Genomic DNA, 21301 nt, shown 5'->3' with positions numbered 1-21301 from the left:
AGGTCGCATCGAGAGTTAAGCCGATTTCGTGGTTGTTGAGGTTCCTGCGTGCGGTATCAATTTAAATTAAGACACGACATTTAAATTATCCACCGGCCAGCATCTTCCCGAGAAAGCAGCGGCAGCCGACGGGGTGGCCGTCGGCAGGAAAGCAGGATCCAAAAACCGCAAGTCCGGCGGCAGCAAACCGGTGATAGCGCATTATCTTAGCGCCCGGGAGAAACCGTTGCGAGTTGACAGCAAAGCACGGCGACTTGCGGTGAGCGATTCGGTGAACGAGGTGTCGCGCGGAGGGACGAACAGTTAAAGCGAATCAAAGCGCTGGTCCTTCCTACCGACGAACCACGGTGCTACCATTGTTTCGGGCACACTTTAATCGTCTTAGTCTTGTTCTTATCTGAATCCTTGCGGAAAGTATGCGCTTCCCGGTGTGCCAACAGTGGCGACCCATCGCCACAGGTAATGAATGCCAGGAAGAGCATTCTGAGATTCTTTCTTTACGCAGCCAAAAAACTTTCCAACCAGAAGTGGACATTTTTGACATACGCGCCATTCCTTTTTTTTTCTTCTCCCTTTAATACACCTTTGCACGAATGTGAACAATATTAAAAGCTTCACCATGCTCCAGCATTAGCATCAAACGGCACATTCAGCACTTTAGTGTTTAAAAGGAGGCAAACAAAAAAAACCGATTCGTATGCCATACAAAAACGCCTCAGCCTCAGCGCTCATACTGCGCCCAAGCCACGAACAATAGCGATGCTGGAGCAATAGGGCGGAAATGGATCCGTTTCGGTTGCGTTATTTTGCACAGGAAAACTTCTCCCGCGCGTTTTCTCGCGTTTGGATGTGGCGGATGTGGATCTAAAAGCTTTGCGGGAAAACTTTCCAAACAACCGATTGCCGTGCGTGGGCAACCTGGGGGCACCGCGCAAGGGGAAAAGCACGAAAGGGGCGACGATCAACCGCTGCTGTCTCTGCTTTGATTTCCCTTTTGTTGTTGATGTTTTCTTTTTTTTTGCATTCATATACACTTCAGATGGTCGTATAAATTCACTCACTGCTTGCAAACTAGTATGCCCAAGTTAGGAGAAAGCATGCCCTTGGTTACAAAAATAAAGCACAACAAATGAAGGTTGCTCCATAACGAAGAGCGTAATCATGAGGATTGCCAACATTACAGCGATGCTCGGCTAAGCCGTCGGCTGCTAGTGCCATTCAATTAGCGCCTATCGTTCCGCTTGGTGATTTTGGGAGCATTTGCATCAATCGCTGGTTTTAATCAGACCACAATGCACTGCATTTTGTTGTTTATTCTTCTTCTTCTTCTTCTTTGGCTCAACAACCGGTGTCGGTCATCACCGGCCTTGCCTGTACCACTTGTGGGCTTGGCTTTCAGTGGCTTATTGAATTCCACGGCACGGTGGTCCATTCGGGGCTTGAACCCATGACGGGCATATGTTGTTAAGTCGTACAAGTTGACGACTGTACCACGAGACCGGCCTTTGTTCTTTATAGGTCGATGTAATTGAGAAAGCTAGCAAGTATGTGTGTGTGTGTACGTCGGTACAAGATTAAACAGCAACTCCAACCACAACTCCAACTGCGCAAAGTCCACAACGGCGCTGAGAAACACATTGCTCTCGAGGGTGCTTCAATCTGGCAAAATTTATGTAGCATTACATGCCACGCTAAACCGCTCGCCCCGAAGCTCAAGTGGGCCGCTGAAATCTCGCCTCAAGTATCAAAAGCTGCAATTTGATTTCGCGGCACCAGCACCAGGCACCAGGCGGATAGATTGGTTCTCGTTCGTTTGTCGTTTTGGTGTATTATTTTTACACCGCGCATTTGCAGTAAGTGTGTGCGGCTACGATCGCGACCACAGTTTTGAGCAGGTCCTTTTAATGAACGCTTCCCCCTCCCGCCCTTCTCTCCCAAACACAGTACGCGCCACCAACTTCAGAGAGGCGGTAAGTAGTATCGTCGACCGAGGGAGACGACCCTTGGTGCTCTTGAGCTCTGTCTCGGCTCTAAATCTTTTTTGGAATTGATAATGAAACTGTGGTACTATTAAATATAAAACCACCAAGCGGCAAAATTCGTATCGCATTGGCTTTGATACTGCGCTCTACTGGCGACCTCCTCCCTTTTTACACTCCCAGAACAGATGGTAGTGGGGGAGGGAGGATACATTCCACTACCTTCAAGAGACATACAGAGAGAGTACTTCACCGCGCACAGCGAGTTTACCCACTTACCGTACAAAGCGAACACTGGAAGCGAAACAATTTTCCACCAAACAACTCCGGAGCGGCCCAAGCACGGGGGGGGGGGAGAAAGGTTACCACAAGACACCCTCCAAAAACAAAAATACAGTGCCCTCTCCCCTTCCCACGATTTCAAGTGCTTTCATACAATAAAAATAATAACACCACCGCCTAATACCCGTCCCGTCGTTGTGGTGGGAAAACAAAGCTGAAGCGGCTGAAGCGCTAATCCTGTCAGTGCGGGCCTGCCGCATATCTGACGCCAAACGAACAGGCCAGCCGGCATACAGGCAACGAGGAGATGATATCGACATCAAGAGTGGCATTTGGTCGACCGGGCCGGGCACGCATACTGCCGCCAGGTCCGGCTCAAGGATCAAAGCGCTGCCAACTGCCTTCTTCCGTAGCGCGCAGGGCGGAGTGCGATGGAGCTTGCGGAGGACGACCGAGCGAGCAACAAACAAACACAGCGAAAGCGGCAGCAGATGACAAAGAAAACGGACGGCGGCGGCGGCAGCAGCGTTGGGATGGAGTAAGTTTAATAAGCAAAAGAAAAGATTAAAGCGGGCCCCGCGAGATAATCGCATTGTGCGGAGAATTATTGCCTCCCGGGGGCAACGGCAACGAATGTGGGGTTGTTTATGTAGCGGAAAGCGGACCGCGCTGCCGTTGGCAACGGAACGCCACGCGCGGCAATAAACTCTTTAAGTGACTCGTCAGTCAGACTAACGCACTGACTAACTGACTCGCTGGCCTGGCTGTGTGCTAAACGAAGCAATGGGACAAACGCAAACAAACAAAGCAGTGCCCAGGTTCACCCAAGAGTACACCCATTTGTGCCGCGTTTGGCTCTCAGGCAAGCTGCTGTGGCGTTTTATGCTGCTCTAGTTTGCATGCTGCGAAGTTTATGCAGCAAAATCTCCACTGTCACGCTTCGCCGCGCAGCCAACGAGGCTGGTACGTAATACGGATTGCATACCATTCAGGCGCGCACACTAAACCACAGCTCTTTATCGCTGCTGGGTTGTTCGTTCTTTCTTGTGTTTGTTATTTCAAATCAGTTCATTTCAAAGTTTTGTTCTTTCGCTCTTTGGCAGTCGCTTGCAAAAGTCGTAATGTTTTAGTAATTAACAAACACCAATTTCTCATTTACAGCAACTTTCTGGTTTGTTTACAGGTTTATTTTTTTGTTTCAAGTTACAACGCTCGTTCAACACCTACTCTCGAACCAAACATCGTGATCTATTTTCACAAAGCCTCCTTACCCCTGCTCGCCCTACCTGTTGACGCGTGTGAACCCTGCCCTTCCGTCTCCAGCACCTTTCAGCCAACGTCGAACCCCGTCGACGTCCTTCGGGTTTGTTATTAAATCTTAAGATTACGTTTGATTTCAGCTCTCACTGGAAACACCCGCCCAACCAACATCCTTTGGATACCGCACCCATCACCTTGCCATTTCCGCCTTGCCGTAATTGAGAACGCTTTAAACGTTTCAACCGTTTCCTTTCACCCTGTTGTTGGCTGTTGCTTCTCTCCCATCTGCAGCACGCTTTGGTGGCACGCGAAATGGCACGCTCGAAACATCATCGCGTCAAAAAGGGATCAAAGGAAACACTGAAACACACACACACACACACACAGACACACACACTCACACGCACGCTTGAACAACCGGGAGCATATGACCCCGGGGACACGGTCGCGGTCGCTTACCGGCATAGACGGCGCGTTTGAAGATGTCAGCGCGCGAGCACACGGGCGCACCTTTCGTGACAGCTGTTGCGGTTACTCGCACACTCCCAACCCAGCACCACCACTTGGAACAACCCGTTCGGAAGACTTTATGAAGTTTTGGCCACGGTTGTGGGTTGCAAAACGAGCGTGTACATAGCGGGTGTTTTTGGCTTTTTTTGTGGCTCCACCACCTTAACGATCGCGACTCAGATCAGTTCTGTCATTGCGCCCATCAGGCATGGGGAGTGGTAGCGAACGTGTTCGAACGATACACTCGCTCGCCCAAAATTGGATTTACGTAAAACCCCCGGCCCCTGCAGAACCACCCCCCTCCCCACACTCCCCCTTCCACATGATTGGGTGAGATGAAATAAGGACGAACGAACGTGCAGTGCCAGCGCTGTATCATCGTTCCCCGCGTGACCTGACAGCAGCAGCAGCAACATACGCACGTTTGCTGTTAGACGGATCGACGGACTTGCGGACGGGTTTGCCGTCTACTTCAAAGTGAATCACTTTACCTCACGGTTTCACTCAGCGGGTACCCCACTCCAGCACAACAACGGCATCGCCAGCTTCACTCTAAAGCAATTTGAGCCAAAATCAATCTTCAGCTAAGATTAGGTGAATGAGTTTTTGTGGTTACGAAAACTCGCCCCCAAACCCGGGAACAATGCACAAAGCACTCTCTCTCTCTCTCTTTCTCGTCGTCAAACTGCACCAACACAAACGTTTCGCTCCTCATAAAAGCGTACACAAACACCGGCCCAATTCCGTCCCATTTGCCCCGTTTGGCTGACCCCAATTGTGACAAGTCAATAATTCACTCCGACCATTTGCTACGCTCTCCTTATTCCAGGAAAGAGTAGCAGCCAGCAGCCGCAATTTCGATGCAACTAACCCACAACCAGCAAGCAAGCAACGGGAAAGTATACTCTGCTGACCCCAACGCGTACCACGGAAGATGTGTCGGCAAAAGTTGCAGCGGCCAAGAGTCACCAAAGCTTCCACCTCAACCGGGGCCACCTTTGGCAGTAACATAATTAACGATAATAACACTTAAACGATAGCACTCCGGCTGCATGCCACGCGGCGGGCATGCATCGAATCGAGTGCACTGTTGCACCTTCGCAAAAACTTTCCTCCGCCACCGCCGCCGCCGGATTCACCGGTCGTTCGGTGTTATCGAGAGCCAATCGGACACCAATTCCGACGGGAAAGTACGCCTTGACTTCGGCAGTTCACGATGGCTCCGGGGGCCTGATGGCCTGACCTTGTTTCCCTGGCTACTGTTTGCCAAAGAACTCGACAAAGGGGAAAAGCTACTTTCCTCGGTAAGCTTTTACCTTGAGAGGGTGAGATGTGGAAATGAGCTTGACACATTTTCCGATTCAGTTGAAAGCGTTCAAGTACACAAGCGAAGGGCGAATGGTTTTCAGTTCACCGAGAGACTTACTTTGCAGCTCCGCAATGAGAAGAAGCTCCATTGACTATATCTTCAAGATATTCCACGTAAATAACTTCCCCATTTTAGCACTGGGGCTGAATGTCTTAACTTTGAAGATTTATGAGGTGTTTGCAAGGTAAGGTACATCTTCGTTGGGTGAAGATTGTTTTGCAGTTGGAATTGAAAATAATTAGGATCTTTATTAGCATGAGTAAGAGTATTTACACTGTTTTCCGGCTCAGTTTTCAACAACAAGTGAATCACATTTTCAGTGAACAACATTTTACAAAACTTGCAAGATGTTTTTCAACAGCTGTCATTACATGTGACAGCTGGGCTGGTGAAAAAACCTCTTACGATTGTTGAATAATACCGTTTACATTAGAATCTGACCCGGAAAACAGTGTTTTACTTATACTGTCTTTTAGTCCTTCGAACCGGATTCTTGAGGTTGAAAATTGATGATTTCACTCATAACGGAAAGTTTCTTTGAAAATAAATTTCATCGTAAGGGAATTATCGTTTTGATTTCGCAAAAATAAACTCTTATAACTATAATAGTCTCTATTTTAGTTAATAAAAGTGTAAAACTAAAACATAAAGCATTGGGTGCGATAAAATTGAACGACATTTTTTATCCAATTTCCAATTCCCTCTAAAAATCGATTACAGGCTCTCTCGCAACAAACACAAACAATAAATTGTGATGTGTCGAAAGGATTGCGTTGCGAATTTTATCCCTTACTAAATAGACAGTACACAAAGAACGTTAACCTCGCATCGTGACAAACAAGGGGCAGCTGCAACACACACAACAACAACAACAACAACACCAAAACCTCCATCCAGTCCAAAACCAGCCCATGCACACTGAGCAGCTTTTCAGCTAAACGTTTGCCCGCTGCAAATATGCATTCGCCGGGTGCATTCCAACCAAAATGTCCCTCAACCCACACACAAAAAAAAACGTGAGAACGAAAATATGTCAAACCAAACGTTGAAAATATGTATTTTACGCGGTGCGCCACACACCACACGCCAATCGCCCCCTTGCGATTGGGAGGACATGGATGCGAAGCTTCCACCGGCAGGGCACACGAATATCGCGTGTGCATTCAACCAGCAGCCGCAAAGTGCACTTTTGCAAACCGTTCACGCTCACAAAAGTCACGTACAGGCTGGCTGCAAGGGGGTTCGAAGAAAGCAGAAGAACGCACGGACACACACACTCATCCAGCATCACCCACATCGAAGCTTTCGTTCTATTCATCCCTTGTTCGTTTTGCTTTTGCCTGGTCCTTGCCTCTCTCCTTTACATTGTTTGTTGTATTTACCATCGCAAAGATAGACAACAATGCTGAAGAGAAAATAATAATGGTCCTGCGAGCACCATTCGGCAGAGCACCATCATCATCATCATCATCACAATCAGTGCCGTGGCCGGAGAATGGGTACGGGGAGTCGTCGAAAAGCGTCGTCGAAAAGCGTCGAGTTCGTAGCGAAAAATGCTTCATTCCCAGGTCGGAATAATATTTGCCCTTTTTGGCCGTATTTAACAAAACGCAAACCGTCGCCGCAGGCCGCCCCTTCCATTCAACCCCTTCGCGTTTTGCGTTGCGAGTAGCGCGCATGGGAAAATAAAATAGATCATACTGGGGGATCGTCTTTTTTTCTTGCTCTGTATGCTAACGTTCAGCATCCCAGAACCAAACCAACAACATTGAGCTTTTCTTCATTCAACCATTTCAAGCCGTTATTTTTGACCTCACAGTATGGTGGTGAATTGTGGCGAGGTAACAGCAGCCGCAGCAGCAGCAGCAGCAGTGACTGAATGTCAAGAATGGAAAGCTCGAAAGGATTAACCTCAAACCTGACATAGTTGCAGTTGTGTGAGTTTGTCTTTCGAACGTTGGGAATGCTTTGAGTTCGTGCAGAAACTGTTTTTTATAAGGAAAATCATTCCTGCAAGCGGGAGTAAGTTGTGTAAAAAAACACTAAAAATCCAACTTCTGCATAAAGGGTTTAGATTATGTTAAACAACAGCGATGCAGTCCTTTAAAAATCCATAAAAAATAATAAAAAAGAACATTGTTTTTATTCCAAAAGACAGAATAAACGGCACGTTCATGCAATTCGTGTAAAGAAGTGACTGTTGCAAATAAAATTACTGCACTCCCCCCTTCGCCAGACTCGCCACTCAACAACTCCATCGAGAGCAGCGTGCAGTCGTCATCCGTGCTGACGTACAACTTTCTTTCCCCTTGCCCCATCGCCGTTCAATTTGCATTCTCAGCTTATCGCGACACTCGGCAACTCTACGCTCACCTGCGCAGCCAGCACCAATTCGCCGTGCCCAATTGTCTCTCGACGGTGAAAAGTCAACCTTCAACTTTTATCGCGCGATAAAATTACTGTGCCTGTGAAAAATGAGCCAAAGGAGAGGGGTGATTTGGTGGAAGAGAAGGGGGGAGGAATTACAGTGCTCCGGCAGCTCCCCCGATAAACTTTGGCGTCACTTTAAAGTCATCCTGTCGGTGAAGTTATTCATTATGATTTCGCCCAGGCCCGTGTCGTCGAGGGAACCGTGGCACGGACACATTAGTTTGCATCAAGCATCAAGCGCCAGCAGCAGACCAGAAATGCACCGCCACGGAACTTGCCCATGCTTTACCCCGCTCACGTACACCGCCCATCACCACGTGGGAAAATAAATCGCCCATCGCCCATTCGGGAAACGGGGGTTACAAAAGATAACATGCACCGTGTCGTCTCTGCCTGTCTCCGTTTTTTGGTGTTGCCCGCCAGCGCCGACGTTTTGGCCCGCTTCCTCTCTGCCATGTTCAGTTAGCTTTTCGGAGGGAAAAAACTTTTCATTTCGACGACAGCTTCCCCTCCCCCCCCCCTCCAGCACTGTTGCGAGGTGATGGGCCGGAGAAAATTTGTTCATTTTTTAAAACCCGCCCGATGCGCGTCATCCTTTGCTGGCCGTTCGCGGGTAAATGGACGACCCAAGCGCAAGCTAGAGGAATGCAGCCTGGGTGTAAGCGCAGGGTGCTGGGGATTGCATTTGTTGCAAAACCACCAATCCACCCTTTCCCCTCAACCGGGCAGAACCCTTTGCAAAGTTAGTTTGTTGGGGGTTGAGCGGGCGGCTTCCCGGACGGTTTCAGCTTTGGTCGGTGGTCTTTATCGCGCACGTTCTCCGCCATTCGACCAACCCCAAAAAAAAACAAGCCGTTTGCCGTTTCTTTCCCCTTTCCCGCACACGAGCATGAAGCGAAAAGCTTCCACTTTTGCCAGTCACACAAACTGGCACCATAACTCCAAATCGCTTTTCACCAACAGCCAAATCCCGTGTGCTCTCGCGCGGCATTTCTTTGCGCGCAACGTCAAACGGGCGGAAATGGACTATTTATAACAGCCCCATGCACTTTTCCCTTTCGCACAACCATTCCTCTCTTCGCTTGTCTAAATTGAGAGAAAAATGCGATGGGGTGAGGCAAATTTCCATATTTGTAAAATAAATATCTAATTTGTTTTTTGCAGCAACCGCTCCGCAGCGCTCGAACGCTATACACCATCGTATCTCGCATATGGGAAATAAGAAATAACTGCACATCAACATGGTGCATAGCCAAGGTTTTTATTCTTCTCATTCTCTCCCTCTCTTTCCTAACGTACAGTTTGTGCATATTTTAGCAGCAAGCTTTTTGTGTGGTATTAATTTATTTCATTGCTCCACTGTAACAGGTCCTCGGTTGGGTGCCCTTGCCTGGCTGCACTCATTGCATTGCGCTTTGTTGGGTCTATGTTTGTTTAACCCTCGTCTCAGACATGCCCTTTTTGTGTTGAAGTTAGTGTTTTGAATTCTGAACTGAATTAAATACAATTTGCATCCTTTTATGTTAACATCTATGATCAATGACGTCCAATTTCAATCAATGACATCCAAAGCAACAGTAATGTCCAATGTCATATCAGCCACTCATCTTCATCATAACAGTCGGTCGATGTACTAACCGCCTGCACTGCACTTTCGACACCAAAAGACTATTGCACACCTTCGACAAACAGCGGCGCAGCAAATCGTTTTCCGGGGTGAAATTGTATTCAAATTTTAAGCAAATGCCATATTGCCCTTCTTCCCACATACCACTACCAGGTAGGTACTGGCATGGGCAGACATTTTAATGAAACTTTGCTCTCCATTTTTCCGCAGCCCGCGCCACACGCAAAACTCTAAACAACGGCTCCATCACCAATGACACTTCCGGCGGGCATCGTTGCGACAAAAAGAAGGGATTGTCCGGCAACGCCGGTCCAATGTACACCATGTTAGGAAATAGAGAGAGAGAGAGAAAGAGAGAGAGAGAGAGAGAGAGAGGCTATACACACACACAGTTTTACCTTTCCGATAACACAAAAATCATGTGAGCTCCCCCGCTTGGGTTAAGCTACAAAACCCGAACCCGTGGTGCAGTGGTGTTAGGGCTGCATGTTTTTAGCTCACCGAATCGCAAATAAATGAGTCATGTGCACCGAAAGCGTGTGCCCTTTGCCTCCTTACAAGCAGTGTGTGTGTATGCGTGTGTATGCTAGTGGTCCAATGTGGTCCCTGGGCCGGATGTTCGCAACCATCTACAGCCAAACTACACCTGGGGATGCGTTTCCTGGGTGGCGCTAGGCAACACCGGACATGGAGAGGTTGAGAAATACACTCCCCCGCCTCCCCACACAGACGACCGCAGGGACCGGGAGGGAGCTCGTACGTGTTGGAGAATATTTGCAATTTTATAAATGGCAACTTTCGGCAATGTTGCCGTACGCCAGACCAAGCCGGGGGCTGAGTGTGCGCTCTAAAGCCTCGGCGTTGAGGGAACAAAACACGCCACAGCAGGACACTTTCGTAGCTTTTTAAGCATTCCGAACCTTTAAACAATAACCCATTCTGCAATCAGTCCCCACAGGGTCGGAAGGTACGCCCGAGGAAAGAAGGTTCTGCCGTGGTGGAACCGTGTTGCTCTGGTGGATACCTCCACCAGGCAGCTTCCTTTATTTCGCTACTCACACACCCACACGTGCTTTAATTTAGCGAAAGCTTCGTACGAGGGCGATAGTTCCCCCAGTCTAACCCAGCAAATGTGTTTCCACGAAAACGTTTTTCCTAATTTGAATTGTCAGGGCGGGATGAAGTATTTCAATTTACCGTAAATGAAATTCGGCTCGGGAAAGTTCCATTCAGGGCGCTAAAGAGCGCTCTCAACGGGGCATGGTAGTGCTTTCTCCCACAGCCAGCTTTGTTGTGTGGTTTAAATTGTTCCTTGTTCGGTTGTCCTTGTTGTTGTTTTTTGCTTTTTATTCTTACAAAGGAAACCAAAAGAGGTACTAAAAAGATTATTTGAGGATTTAAAACTGCCAAAAAGAGACATTTTCTACACTCTTTATTAATTGGAACTTGGTGCTCATGGTTTTACTAAATTTTTACCACATCTTTTTCCCGTAGAAAAACTAAAATATGCTCATTCTTTTGCATCATCAGTTAATGATTTACTCCATGTCATCGCTCTCGAACGCAATTTTGTATTGTTTCGCCACTACGAGGTTACTAAACCTCTAAGGTAATAAAGGACATTACAGGTACACCAACAAACACTACACTACAGAAAAAGCTAGTCATAAAATTCAATTGCTACACATTTTTTAGAACTTCCCGTAAACAGGCAACATAATAAAGGCAGTTGGAAAAACCAATCCTACGACCCCGTAACGGCGTGTACCTGTGTGCTAATGCTTTCTTCTTAAAGCCGCCGCACGCATTGCAACAATAATCTCCCACCGGCGACCCATCCCTCCTATCATCCTTATCGTCATTTAAATGGCATCCCAAAATCATAATCTCCCCCCCTCCTACAAAGCTGGTACCAGCCAATCTCCCCAACCCCTTCCCACGAGGCACGAGCGGCAGGCAGGTGCCAACACCGATTAGCACGGGGTTTCACGAACCACACTTTCACCGCGCACCACACAACACACACACACACACACACACACACCGCTCCGTTGCTCTAACTCTGGCAAGGCAAGGCGACACCGAAAGCACAGAAAGAAACCGCGCACCATTATTGTCCACACGCGCTGCCCGCTCACTCGTTTTCGGGGAAATTTAAATTGAAATCCACGAGACCGCACTGCCTGCTGGTTTTTAAAGGGCGAACGTCAATTTAATGAAAATTTAATTGACCTCGAAAGGCGATGGCGTTTGCCGTGGGCGCGCGCTTGCGGATAAAGAAGCTTCCCTCTCTGTGTGTATGTGCATGTGCTTGTTTCTGGGGCGGGCTCCCCGGGGTGACTACTTCCGGTCGTTTTCTTGCCCGTGCTTCGTTAAACTCCCAAAACGGTGACCGGTATATATCCTTGGAAACGGGGCGAAAGCTTAGATTAAAGTTCAACGGTTCGGTTTAAAAAACGCACAAAAAGCGTCACTAAAGCGCTTCACAGTGTGATTTGACCATTTTCTTTCAGAGATTTTCTCTTTCGCTCTCTCTCTCTCTCTCTCTCTCTCTCTCTCTCTCTGTCTCTTTGCCGCTCTCTTTTCGCTAATGGAAACACGCGTAGTAAAGCGTGATGTAGTCCGTTTTCCACAAGCCATCAGATCCGGTAGGTTCTTTTTTCTTGCTTTTCCGCCTCCGAGCGCCTGTCACCCTGTTGTGGGCCTTAGTACTTTATGAAGTTCCATTGTAGGTAGTTCTGTTGTTTCTCAGTATTGGGAGCAAGGCTCTATATATATTTTTATCTTACCACATTAAGCTTTCCACGGATCATCCCCTCGTCAGCGGCTCTGCCGGAACAGTCCCACGAGTACAGTTTACTCACGCCTCGCAAAGTTCACTTTAACATGTTCACGCAAAAGGCAAACAGTTTGCATTAGTTCATATTTCCCTCCCGTCCCTCGGCCACACCAACGTGAGGTGAGCAAAGAAACTCGCGTTAAATCAAAGCAACTACCGAAGGGAAATGAAAACACCCTACCTGCCGCCTAAGAAGCCCCATAAGAACGAGCAGTGCACAAGCGGAAAGATATTTAAATAATTCAAGATTTCCGTTTTCGTGATCCAAATTAAGTCTAGGTGATTGCAGCTACAGTTCCTTACTTAGCGGTACGATAGCATAGCAAAAGGAAATGAGACAGAATTGGACTTACAAGGGAGCTGTGTGTCGCATTTTTTTAAAAGAACTTTCCTTGTTGAAACTCGCCCTTCAACGTACGCTAAATGAGTGTTTATTAGTCGATGCCGTCTAGTTTTGTCTTTCCTATTTTTGTAGGTATTACTGAAGAATACTTTAGGCTGGAATTTAATTAAACAAGTGTAGTGGAAAGCATGTAAATAATCATTTTTTCCAACTTTAAACACGTATTGTTTCTAATTTTGAGCAAATTGTCTCGACAAATTCCGTCTGTTCAGAGAGTCCATCCGGCAAACAAAAACTGATTGAAGAGAATTCGATCTGGTAGATGGAATTTAGTGCAATAGCTGTAGGACATGGATGTACACAATAAGCTAACATAATTTAAAGGAACTTGTAGTGCGTAGTCTGTACGTAGAAAAACACAACCAACAGAACGTTCGCAATGTTCATTAATTTATGTTCAGTTAAACCAGTTTAATCATTGCATTTTAAGTTACACCTTTCCGTTTTCCCATTCTGCGCGGTGTTTGCTGAATCTGGTCCAGTTGAACTAACAATAACCATAATAAACCCAACGCAAGGGTTACAGAGTGTGGCTCGCGATGAAAATGAAGTGATGGAAAATTAACGCTTTGATCACTCGCACCGACCCCATACTCGGGTATCATACACACACACACCGCACTGCAACTATTTCGCCCCGTGTGTCCGCCCGGTGGCGGAAGAAAAAGTAAATAAATAAAAATAAATTCAATAATCATCCGCTTCGTAAATTGCTATTGCTGTGATTTCCTGATTTTTATTTGCCCCATTTCGCAGCCGTTGTGCGCCCCGGGGCCTGTGCTTTATCACTGCCTGTCTCCTGTTGTTTCGTTAAATTTGTTGACGACCTGCAACCACGCCAGTAAGGGGTGGACGGACCAGACATATGCCGGGCGCGCGCCAGATTTTGCACATCAAACGCCAAATTACATTGTCCCCCGTGCGTTCAACCGATCATGCGTAAATGACTGGCTACTAGAGTGGCATCGTTTCGCCTCGATGCTCCATGTGAGCTATGTGCAACATATTCTTTTTTTTCTCTCCTCTTCCATGTCGCAAATTAGTCAACAAACTCCACCCGACCGGGAATGTCTATACACATCCTCCCTCACGCACAAAAGCGTGTGTGTGTGCGTGGCGGAAGCGTTCAAATAATTTGTTACCATAAAATTCACACAAATTAATTAAGCCACGATTGGATGCAATTAATAATTGATTAAATTCAAATTAATTGTGCGACGAATCCACAAGGATATAGGGGACTGGCCGCGGCACGATGTCTGAATAATGCAGCTCTAGCTGTTCGCTTCAATTGCCGACTATATCGGTGGAAATGTGGATTACCTTTTTTTTATTTTATACGATAACACTAATAAGTTAAAGAACATTTTAAAAATTACAAAATTTCTTCATATTGATGTAGAAAAAACCATCTGATTTTTTCACACGCCATTATAACTGTTGGGCACGGTTAATACCAGCAACACCGGCATATGCGTTTTTCAACATGTATGGACAATAATTCGTAATTACACATCGCGGACCTCTGCCACCTCATCTGTGTTGGGGTGCAATTTTGGATACTCAATCAATCACTTGCACTGCTGCTGACATATACTGACGAAACATTACAATTTCAATATACAGCGCATCATAATCATCTCGGGCTTCAATTCCGCAACCAACACAACCCCACTTGAGCTGATAAAAAAACACACACAAACACTCACACACACACACAAAAACATTCAAACCTTGAAAAGGGAAGAAAGAACACGCATTGCCCCGCTCAATTATAGCTTTCAAGTCCAGGTCGGTCAAAAATTGCTCACAATTGCGCTTACATCCTCTGCCCCGGCGAACACACAAGCGCGCGCACACACACACACACACACACTCACATCGTTACAGCATCATACAATTTCCACCAGTTACCAGGTCATTCGGGGTTGCCGTGCATTTAATTAACCAACCGGCGGCGGCGATGGCAGCGGTTTTGTTTCGTTGGCTGGAAAAACCGGGCCACCTCTACAAGTTAGGTGTGAGTGGTGGCAGCGAGTGTGTTTCGAGATTTTTCCCTCCAGCATTCATTTTGGGACACAAGCCCCAGATGATGAGCAATCGGTGCCACCAACAGCAGACACACGCTATGGGAAAATAAGCTCATTTTTACGTGTTTTTTGTTGCCTGCATCGTGCCTGTCAACGAACCCAGCTTTCTCATCGGTCGGTTGACGCTGTGACGCAGTTGCCGTACCGCACCCTGAAAAGATGTGAGTTTTGGCTTTGTAATGATCAATCTTTACCACAAACCTTTACACTACAAGCACACCCACCCAGTTCAACCGGTTCAAGGTGCCAACGCTGAAGAAAACTGGAACGCATCATCTCAATTGCCATTTCACCTTCACATGTCATTTCACACGTCACAGTGAGGCGGTGATGAATCGAGCGGTTGCGTTGCGAAAAGCATCCCACAGCGTTTCGATTCGATCGACTTGTGGTCTCGTTGGTCAATATATACAATTTGTGTTGCTTCGTGTTGTTATGTTTCTTCTCCTTTCGGCATCAATTTGCTGTTAAATAACATGACATTTTAGGTCGAAATGTCACGGCTGTGTGTAGTGGCATCCGGGCAGAAAACGATATTGCTGACCATACACGATACACCGAAACACACGCACGCACGCACACACTAATGAGTGAACAATTTTGGTCGGATTTTGTAAAATCGCTCATTTTTTTTAATGCCCACAAATATTGCAAAACAATACCACCCCCCTTTTAAAAGTCCAAAAACAAAAACGATCGCGGTTGGTTCACACCGTTCTTTGCGCGTGTACTGCTGCGCCTGGTGCAATAAACCATCATCATCTTGGCACTTCTGATTGCCGGTTTTTTTTTAATTTCCCATCCCCATGAAGAGTCTTTGCATTTGTGTCAGCGGCTCCATTGAGTTCTTCCCTGTGAATCAATTTGTTTGTCCTCTCGTTTCTCACGCCAGACACTCAGCTGATTGCGCATTTGCGTGAGGATGAGATTTATGAAATAAGGTACATTTTTTTAATATTGTGAAACCAGCACGGGGTTAAACACGCTACCACTGCTGCTCTGACTGTGACGCTGCACTTGAGGCGCCGTCAATAGCCATGCTCCAAATTCTGCCAGCAGCTAAACACAGCGACAAACGCACGCATTGTGCGTAATCACACTCTTGAGCCCATCACAAATGCTTCACCGTAGACGATCACCCCAGACGGGATCGCGCCCCAGGGGGCATCTTTGCTGACGATCCAAAACAAACAAACCACACCTCTCACGTCCCCACACTCAACCCAATTCCTTTCGCAGCCATTTTCGAGTGGAGCTCCACGTTGCATAACAACGACCGGAGAATGGGGCAGCGCAGAAGAAATATCAAAAACCAAACCATTCATCATACACGGCAAACACACACACAAATGATGCTCCTGCAAGTAACGTGCATAATGAAAAGCCGAAACGACCAAGCACCAAATCACGACGTTCAACCGGCCCATTTCCAATTAACTAAACGTGAAAATGCGGGATGATCGTTCATTCCGATCACGTTTGTACGTACCACCGCCCGCTGTGATGGTGCTGCACGCGAAGCGAAAAGCAAAAGGAAAGCCAAATGCAGCGCGCACAAGTCGATGAAAGGATTCCTTCCCCGTGGTAAGCCTCTTATAGTTCCAGCTCGTTTTTATTTGCTTCCATTTTAAAATGGAATCATTTCACCTGAAGTGCAGAAAATGGTTTCTCCCAGCACTTTCCCAGAAGCGCAGGTTTTTTTTATTTTTTGAATTTATATCTTTCCGGGCGAAAACACCTCGAAAGGGGGGAAAATTATTTTATTCACGTTTAGCGCACTAGTACATCATCCTCTCGACTGACTTAATTAGTTGCAGCGTGTTTGCCACCACTCCAGTGCGCTGGCCCGAGTCCAGACTGCACTGAGCTTGGTTTTGCATTTTGTGCACGGGGAAAATAATGAGAGAGAGAGAGAGAGAGAGAGAGAGAGAGAGAGAGAGAGAGAGAGAGAAGTAGCAGGAATCCGTCTTTTCCACCAACAGACGGCTTACCGCAAAGCAATGAGCAGCGTAAATATGTTTTTCCCCCTTAAGAATTAACAATGGTTTCAAGAGAAAGACTCTGATGGTGTTTATGCACAAGCTGCACATCCAGTGCAATAAAATAAAGCAAACACTAAGTGAAGCCATGTTTCAATGTAATAACGGTTTGAAGTTATCTGTAAGATTTGCAAAAGTCATAAAATGCGCTCGTATATTACTCAAAGAGAGCTTTAATCAAAACGACATAATACGGATTTGTTTCAATATTAATGGGAAAAGTCGTTTTCTAACGCCATTGCACCAAACCACCAATTGCGTAGCGCACTGCTACAATCTCGTTCGGTGAACGTAATCAACGGACACTTCACCCATCAGTCATCAGGTTATCTTTCATCGAAATGGCAACATACGAGGCAGAGCATTAATACTTTTTTTTGCTCCTACTGCCTGCTAACCTAAAGAACGAGAGCAAAGCGCCATAACGCATCATCCACAAAAGCGACAAACGGGCAAAAAATATGTGAACGATTCGTTACTGTCATTGGTAGAGTAATCTGACGATTGTACTGTTTAATCGCACGTTTAGCCTATCTTCTAGCGAAAACGAGTCCACTAGGTTCGTACTAATTTGCTGCCACCGTTTGGCACACCAATGGGAAATGCCACACAAAGAGCTTTCAAACGAAAAATGACACGCTTTCCGCAAAAAAAGAACAACGGTTTTGTGGGTATTTTTATTAAATTTTACCGATTTTTCCCTGTTATTACACTTTTATGCTTTCCCGAGCTCCCGCGTGATCCAGATTTCTCCGAACTCCTTTCGCACATAATGATGACACTTCCCAGAATGCTATTATTATTATTATTTCTGTTTGGTTGTATCAGAAACCCACAACCCGGTCGACAGGGAGATCTCGCCCGTCGTCCCAGGGTCTTTCGGGACGCGGATTGATTACACGCATTTCCTGGCACACGCCGCCGATAACGCACCGCTAGGCTCCTGAGAAGAAGAAAAAAAACGCACAACTCATTCGCCCACCAGTCATCGTCGATCGGCCTGTTTTATCGAAGCACTTTCTGGTTGGTTGAACAGTTTTCAATCACAACCAAACGCCGAGGTTTGCCCGGAAGTGCATGCCCAATACTCTTCAACGTCAGCGACGAACGAGGCTGCAGAATTGAACAGATTTCCTTATCGAAAGCGATTCTTGTAATTTTGGCTAGAAAGCTTCCACAATTCCCATCCCGATGGCAATAGACTATTGAAGAGCAGTGGTACTCGACAGCACAAAACAAGAACAATGCTTAAATAGCTCCCAGCACGCCGGAAGGGTAAATGGATTGGAATGCAGAAGAATGCTCCTTCATAGAACCCCTCCAATAAAAATGGAACAAACGGCGCTATAAAAAAACCCCGGCCAGTAAGCAGTAGCGCCCCAAATGGTGATGTCTGTGCTTACTTATAGCAATAATAATTTGTTTTTATTAAATTGTGTTAAAAAGTTTCACAAAATCGGTTCACAAATAGCTCAGAACACTGATTTTACCCATCGAGCAGAAATTGAAGAACACACACAGAGAGAATATTTAAAGCGGATTCTAGCCAGAAATGAAATGTTTGAGACAGAAATGTTTCACCAACAAACCAACAATAACCAACAATTGGCACCGATTTGCGAAGTGTCCCAGCGGGAGTTCCACTCCAAAAAGTGCCGTCCCCGGCGTTATATAACCCATAAAACTGCTGAAACTGTTTTATTCCGACCGGAGTGATGTCCCCCATGTCCCCGAGTGAAGCGTTTCCTTAAACCCGCAATGGCTAGAACACCAACATACCGATGATGCTCGTTGCTGGGAAACATCTACAAAAACTTTATGCTTATCATTAAACACTTTCCGAGTGTGTGTGTGTGCGACCCCTTTGGCACTCCGGATGTGCGCCGAAAAGGTCTCACGCGTTTGCGTATTATTTCTGGGGGGGGGGGGGATTGCTGTTGGGGACTTGGCCATTTCATTCCGTTATTATTCCGCCCAGCGGTGTAAAAGTGAAATTGAATTTGTGTTGTGCGCCCTGGGCGGTCGTAAAACGTGTTTCCAGAACGGCCGCAACTTACCGATCACCAGCGCCGCCAGGATGATCCCGTGCGCTTTCCACGACGCTTGTCCCATCGACATCATTATTGCGGAGTGAAATGTCCCGTCCACCAATGCGCCAAAGACTGCTGCTGGGCTGGGTTCACTTTCTTCGGTTGCTCCTTTTTTCCTCTTGCTCGGGTTGATCTTTGCTCACTGATTTCACCGTGCGGAGAGGTTTCACTTTTTCTCACCCGTTAGCGTCGATCTGGTTTTGCGATCTCGATTAGCTTTGCACTTGCACTTCTCACACATGCAGCATCGAATGCACTCACTAGCTGGCATAGATTTGCACACCGGTGCACATTGACACTGACACTCACACAGACACACAGACACACAAATTCGATGCTGCAAACTGGTTTATTTTCCTTTTTTTAGCACTTTGCAGCAGCAGATTAATGCTGGTAGTTTGTAAAATTTAATAATTTAATTTAATCAAAATAAATAGAGCTGCCGTGTTGAGAGAGGCTGAAATTTAAGCATGTAACCTTTAAAAAACCGTAACACCATTCAATCGACAATTATTTAGTCCAAAACAAATACGAGAAAAAAGCAAAAAAAAAGAGGGAGAGTATGATGGTTTTTAGGTGAAAAGGTAGCCGAAGCTGCAGTATCAACGTTTGTGAAATAATCATTTGCTTTGTTGTGGTTTTCAATTTTGCCTTTTTTTGGTTGGACATTTTGCTGTTGCAATCACAGTGTGTTGTAGCCTTTAGTTTACTTCCTTCCGGTGGTGGGATTTTTCATCGCCTTTATTTAATTAGATTCTGCGGTTTGGAAATGTGTTACTGGGCATTGTACGTTTCGGTGGTGTTGGCCTATGAAATGCATCCGGCATTGCATCCGGTAATGCAATCGAACCTAACACATATGAAGGAAAATAGGAAAATATGGAAAAAAGACTGATGTTTGTAAGCTAAAATCTAAATTGATTGACGCATCGCCTTCCCCATGGACGGACACGTTTTGATTCCCACTCAGAATGTCACGAAAATAGCGACATATCGCTTTTAACTCCATACAAAAGCATTGAGGAGTGGCACCTTAGCAACACGCAATCAAAAAGTTGTCATTCCTTTGCAATATAAAGCTCAAGAGTAGTCATATTTCCATTTAAATTATTACAGCTAATTACTAAGCTAATTAAATCAAGCTATTGTGTGGATCACTTGCACCGAGCCCACCGCCTATGTTCGGTCACCAATTGTATGGTTTATGCTTTGTTCAGTGCGAAAATTCTACGCAACACAGTAGCAGCAGCAATGAAAAGATTACACAAAGCAGCTTCTCGCTTCGCCTGAGCTGTGTCCTTTTATTGCAAAACAATCGGAAAATCTGCTCCGCGGTACAATCACGAGATAGACAAACAAGCAACACCGCTTACTTTTTACAAATCTCCGCTTCCCTGTAGCTCCCCTACTAAGGCTAATGCCTTCGCATTCGCTTTGTCGCCAACGACAGGAAGAAAGTAAACAAGCCGCTTATCACCGCGCCATGAGGAACCTAATAGAACAACGATCAAACGTCTCGATTTCCCACAAAGGTATTAAAAACACATTCATGCACACATTCGAATAGACAGACACACGAAGGCCCATATTGTGTCGCAGTGACTCAGTTATTAAAGCTACAGCAGAGAGAGAGAGAGAGAAAAAAAAACAAGGAAATGTCTGCGGAAAGGTGAAGTTGATTTTTCTTCACTCAATTTAAACTACAGTGACCGCTGGGATGCGAAGCGAGGACACACGAAACGAAGGGTAGGGAGGGATAGGGAAAGGGCCTGCTTCCAATCCGATTACTGCCGAGACTAAGAAGGGCTTACAAAGATGGTTTGCCGCGTTTGCCCATCCCGCCCAGCGCATCAGGAAAATGTCACACGGTCCGTAATTTTCACTGGCCAGCCGATGTGTTTGTGTGTGTGTATGTGTGCGTTTGTTAATGTCGGCTGTAAGCTGTTTCCCCCCAAAACAGCATCTTGTAAGGTTCCCATTTTGGGGTTTGTTGGGTAAAATTGCGCTCAATCCCAAGATTAGAAACGGATCGCATACAGTATCACACACACACACACGGACAGTTCACTACAGCATTAACAGAACAGAACAGAGAGCACTGAATGCGATGTAGCCCGACAGGAGGGGGATGCTGGTTTAAGGAAGGTCCCGCAGCAAAACACGCACAAGGAACAGCAGGGTAACTAACCTTACGCGATGTTTGTCACTGCAGTGGCCAAAACGAACTGTGAACCGGGCAGCGCGATCGCGCACGACGGCGAGACCAGTTTTACCGACCGACGGGGAACAAACCCAAGGCAGGCCAGCGTGCGTCGTCTCGGTGGGAATGCGCGACTGTGCGGACCTTTGGTGGGAGTTTGGAGGGTCTCGCTCGCTCGCTCGC

General features: G+C 46.5%; 1 protein-coding gene across 2 annotated transcripts in view; it reads right to left on the bottom strand.

Annotated features, from left to right (window-relative positions):
* The window catches only part of LOC120896901 (protein obstructor-E-like), a 36961-nt gene extending 15724 nt beyond the window's left edge, over positions 1–21237 (bottom strand). For both annotated transcript variants that reach the window (XM_040301411.1, XM_040301412.1), the window contains exons 1-2: positions 21107–21237; positions 18886–19375 (exon numbers count right to left, since the gene is read on the bottom strand). In XM_040301411.1, coding sequence (XP_040157345.1) covers positions 18886–18949 — 64 coding nt within the window. In that variant the 5' untranslated portion in view covers positions 18950–19375; positions 21107–21237. The remainder of the gene's footprint in view (positions 1–18885; positions 19376–21106) is intronic.
* Positions 21238–21301: the final 64 nt, after the last annotated feature.

Source organism: Anopheles arabiensis, chromosome 2 (genome assembly GCF_016920715.1).
Source record: "Anopheles arabiensis isolate DONGOLA chromosome 2, AaraD3, whole genome shotgun sequence".
Classification (NCBI taxonomy): domain Eukaryota; kingdom Metazoa; phylum Arthropoda; class Insecta; order Diptera; family Culicidae; genus Anopheles; species Anopheles arabiensis.
This window is presented reverse-complemented; position numbering and strand designations above follow the sequence as displayed.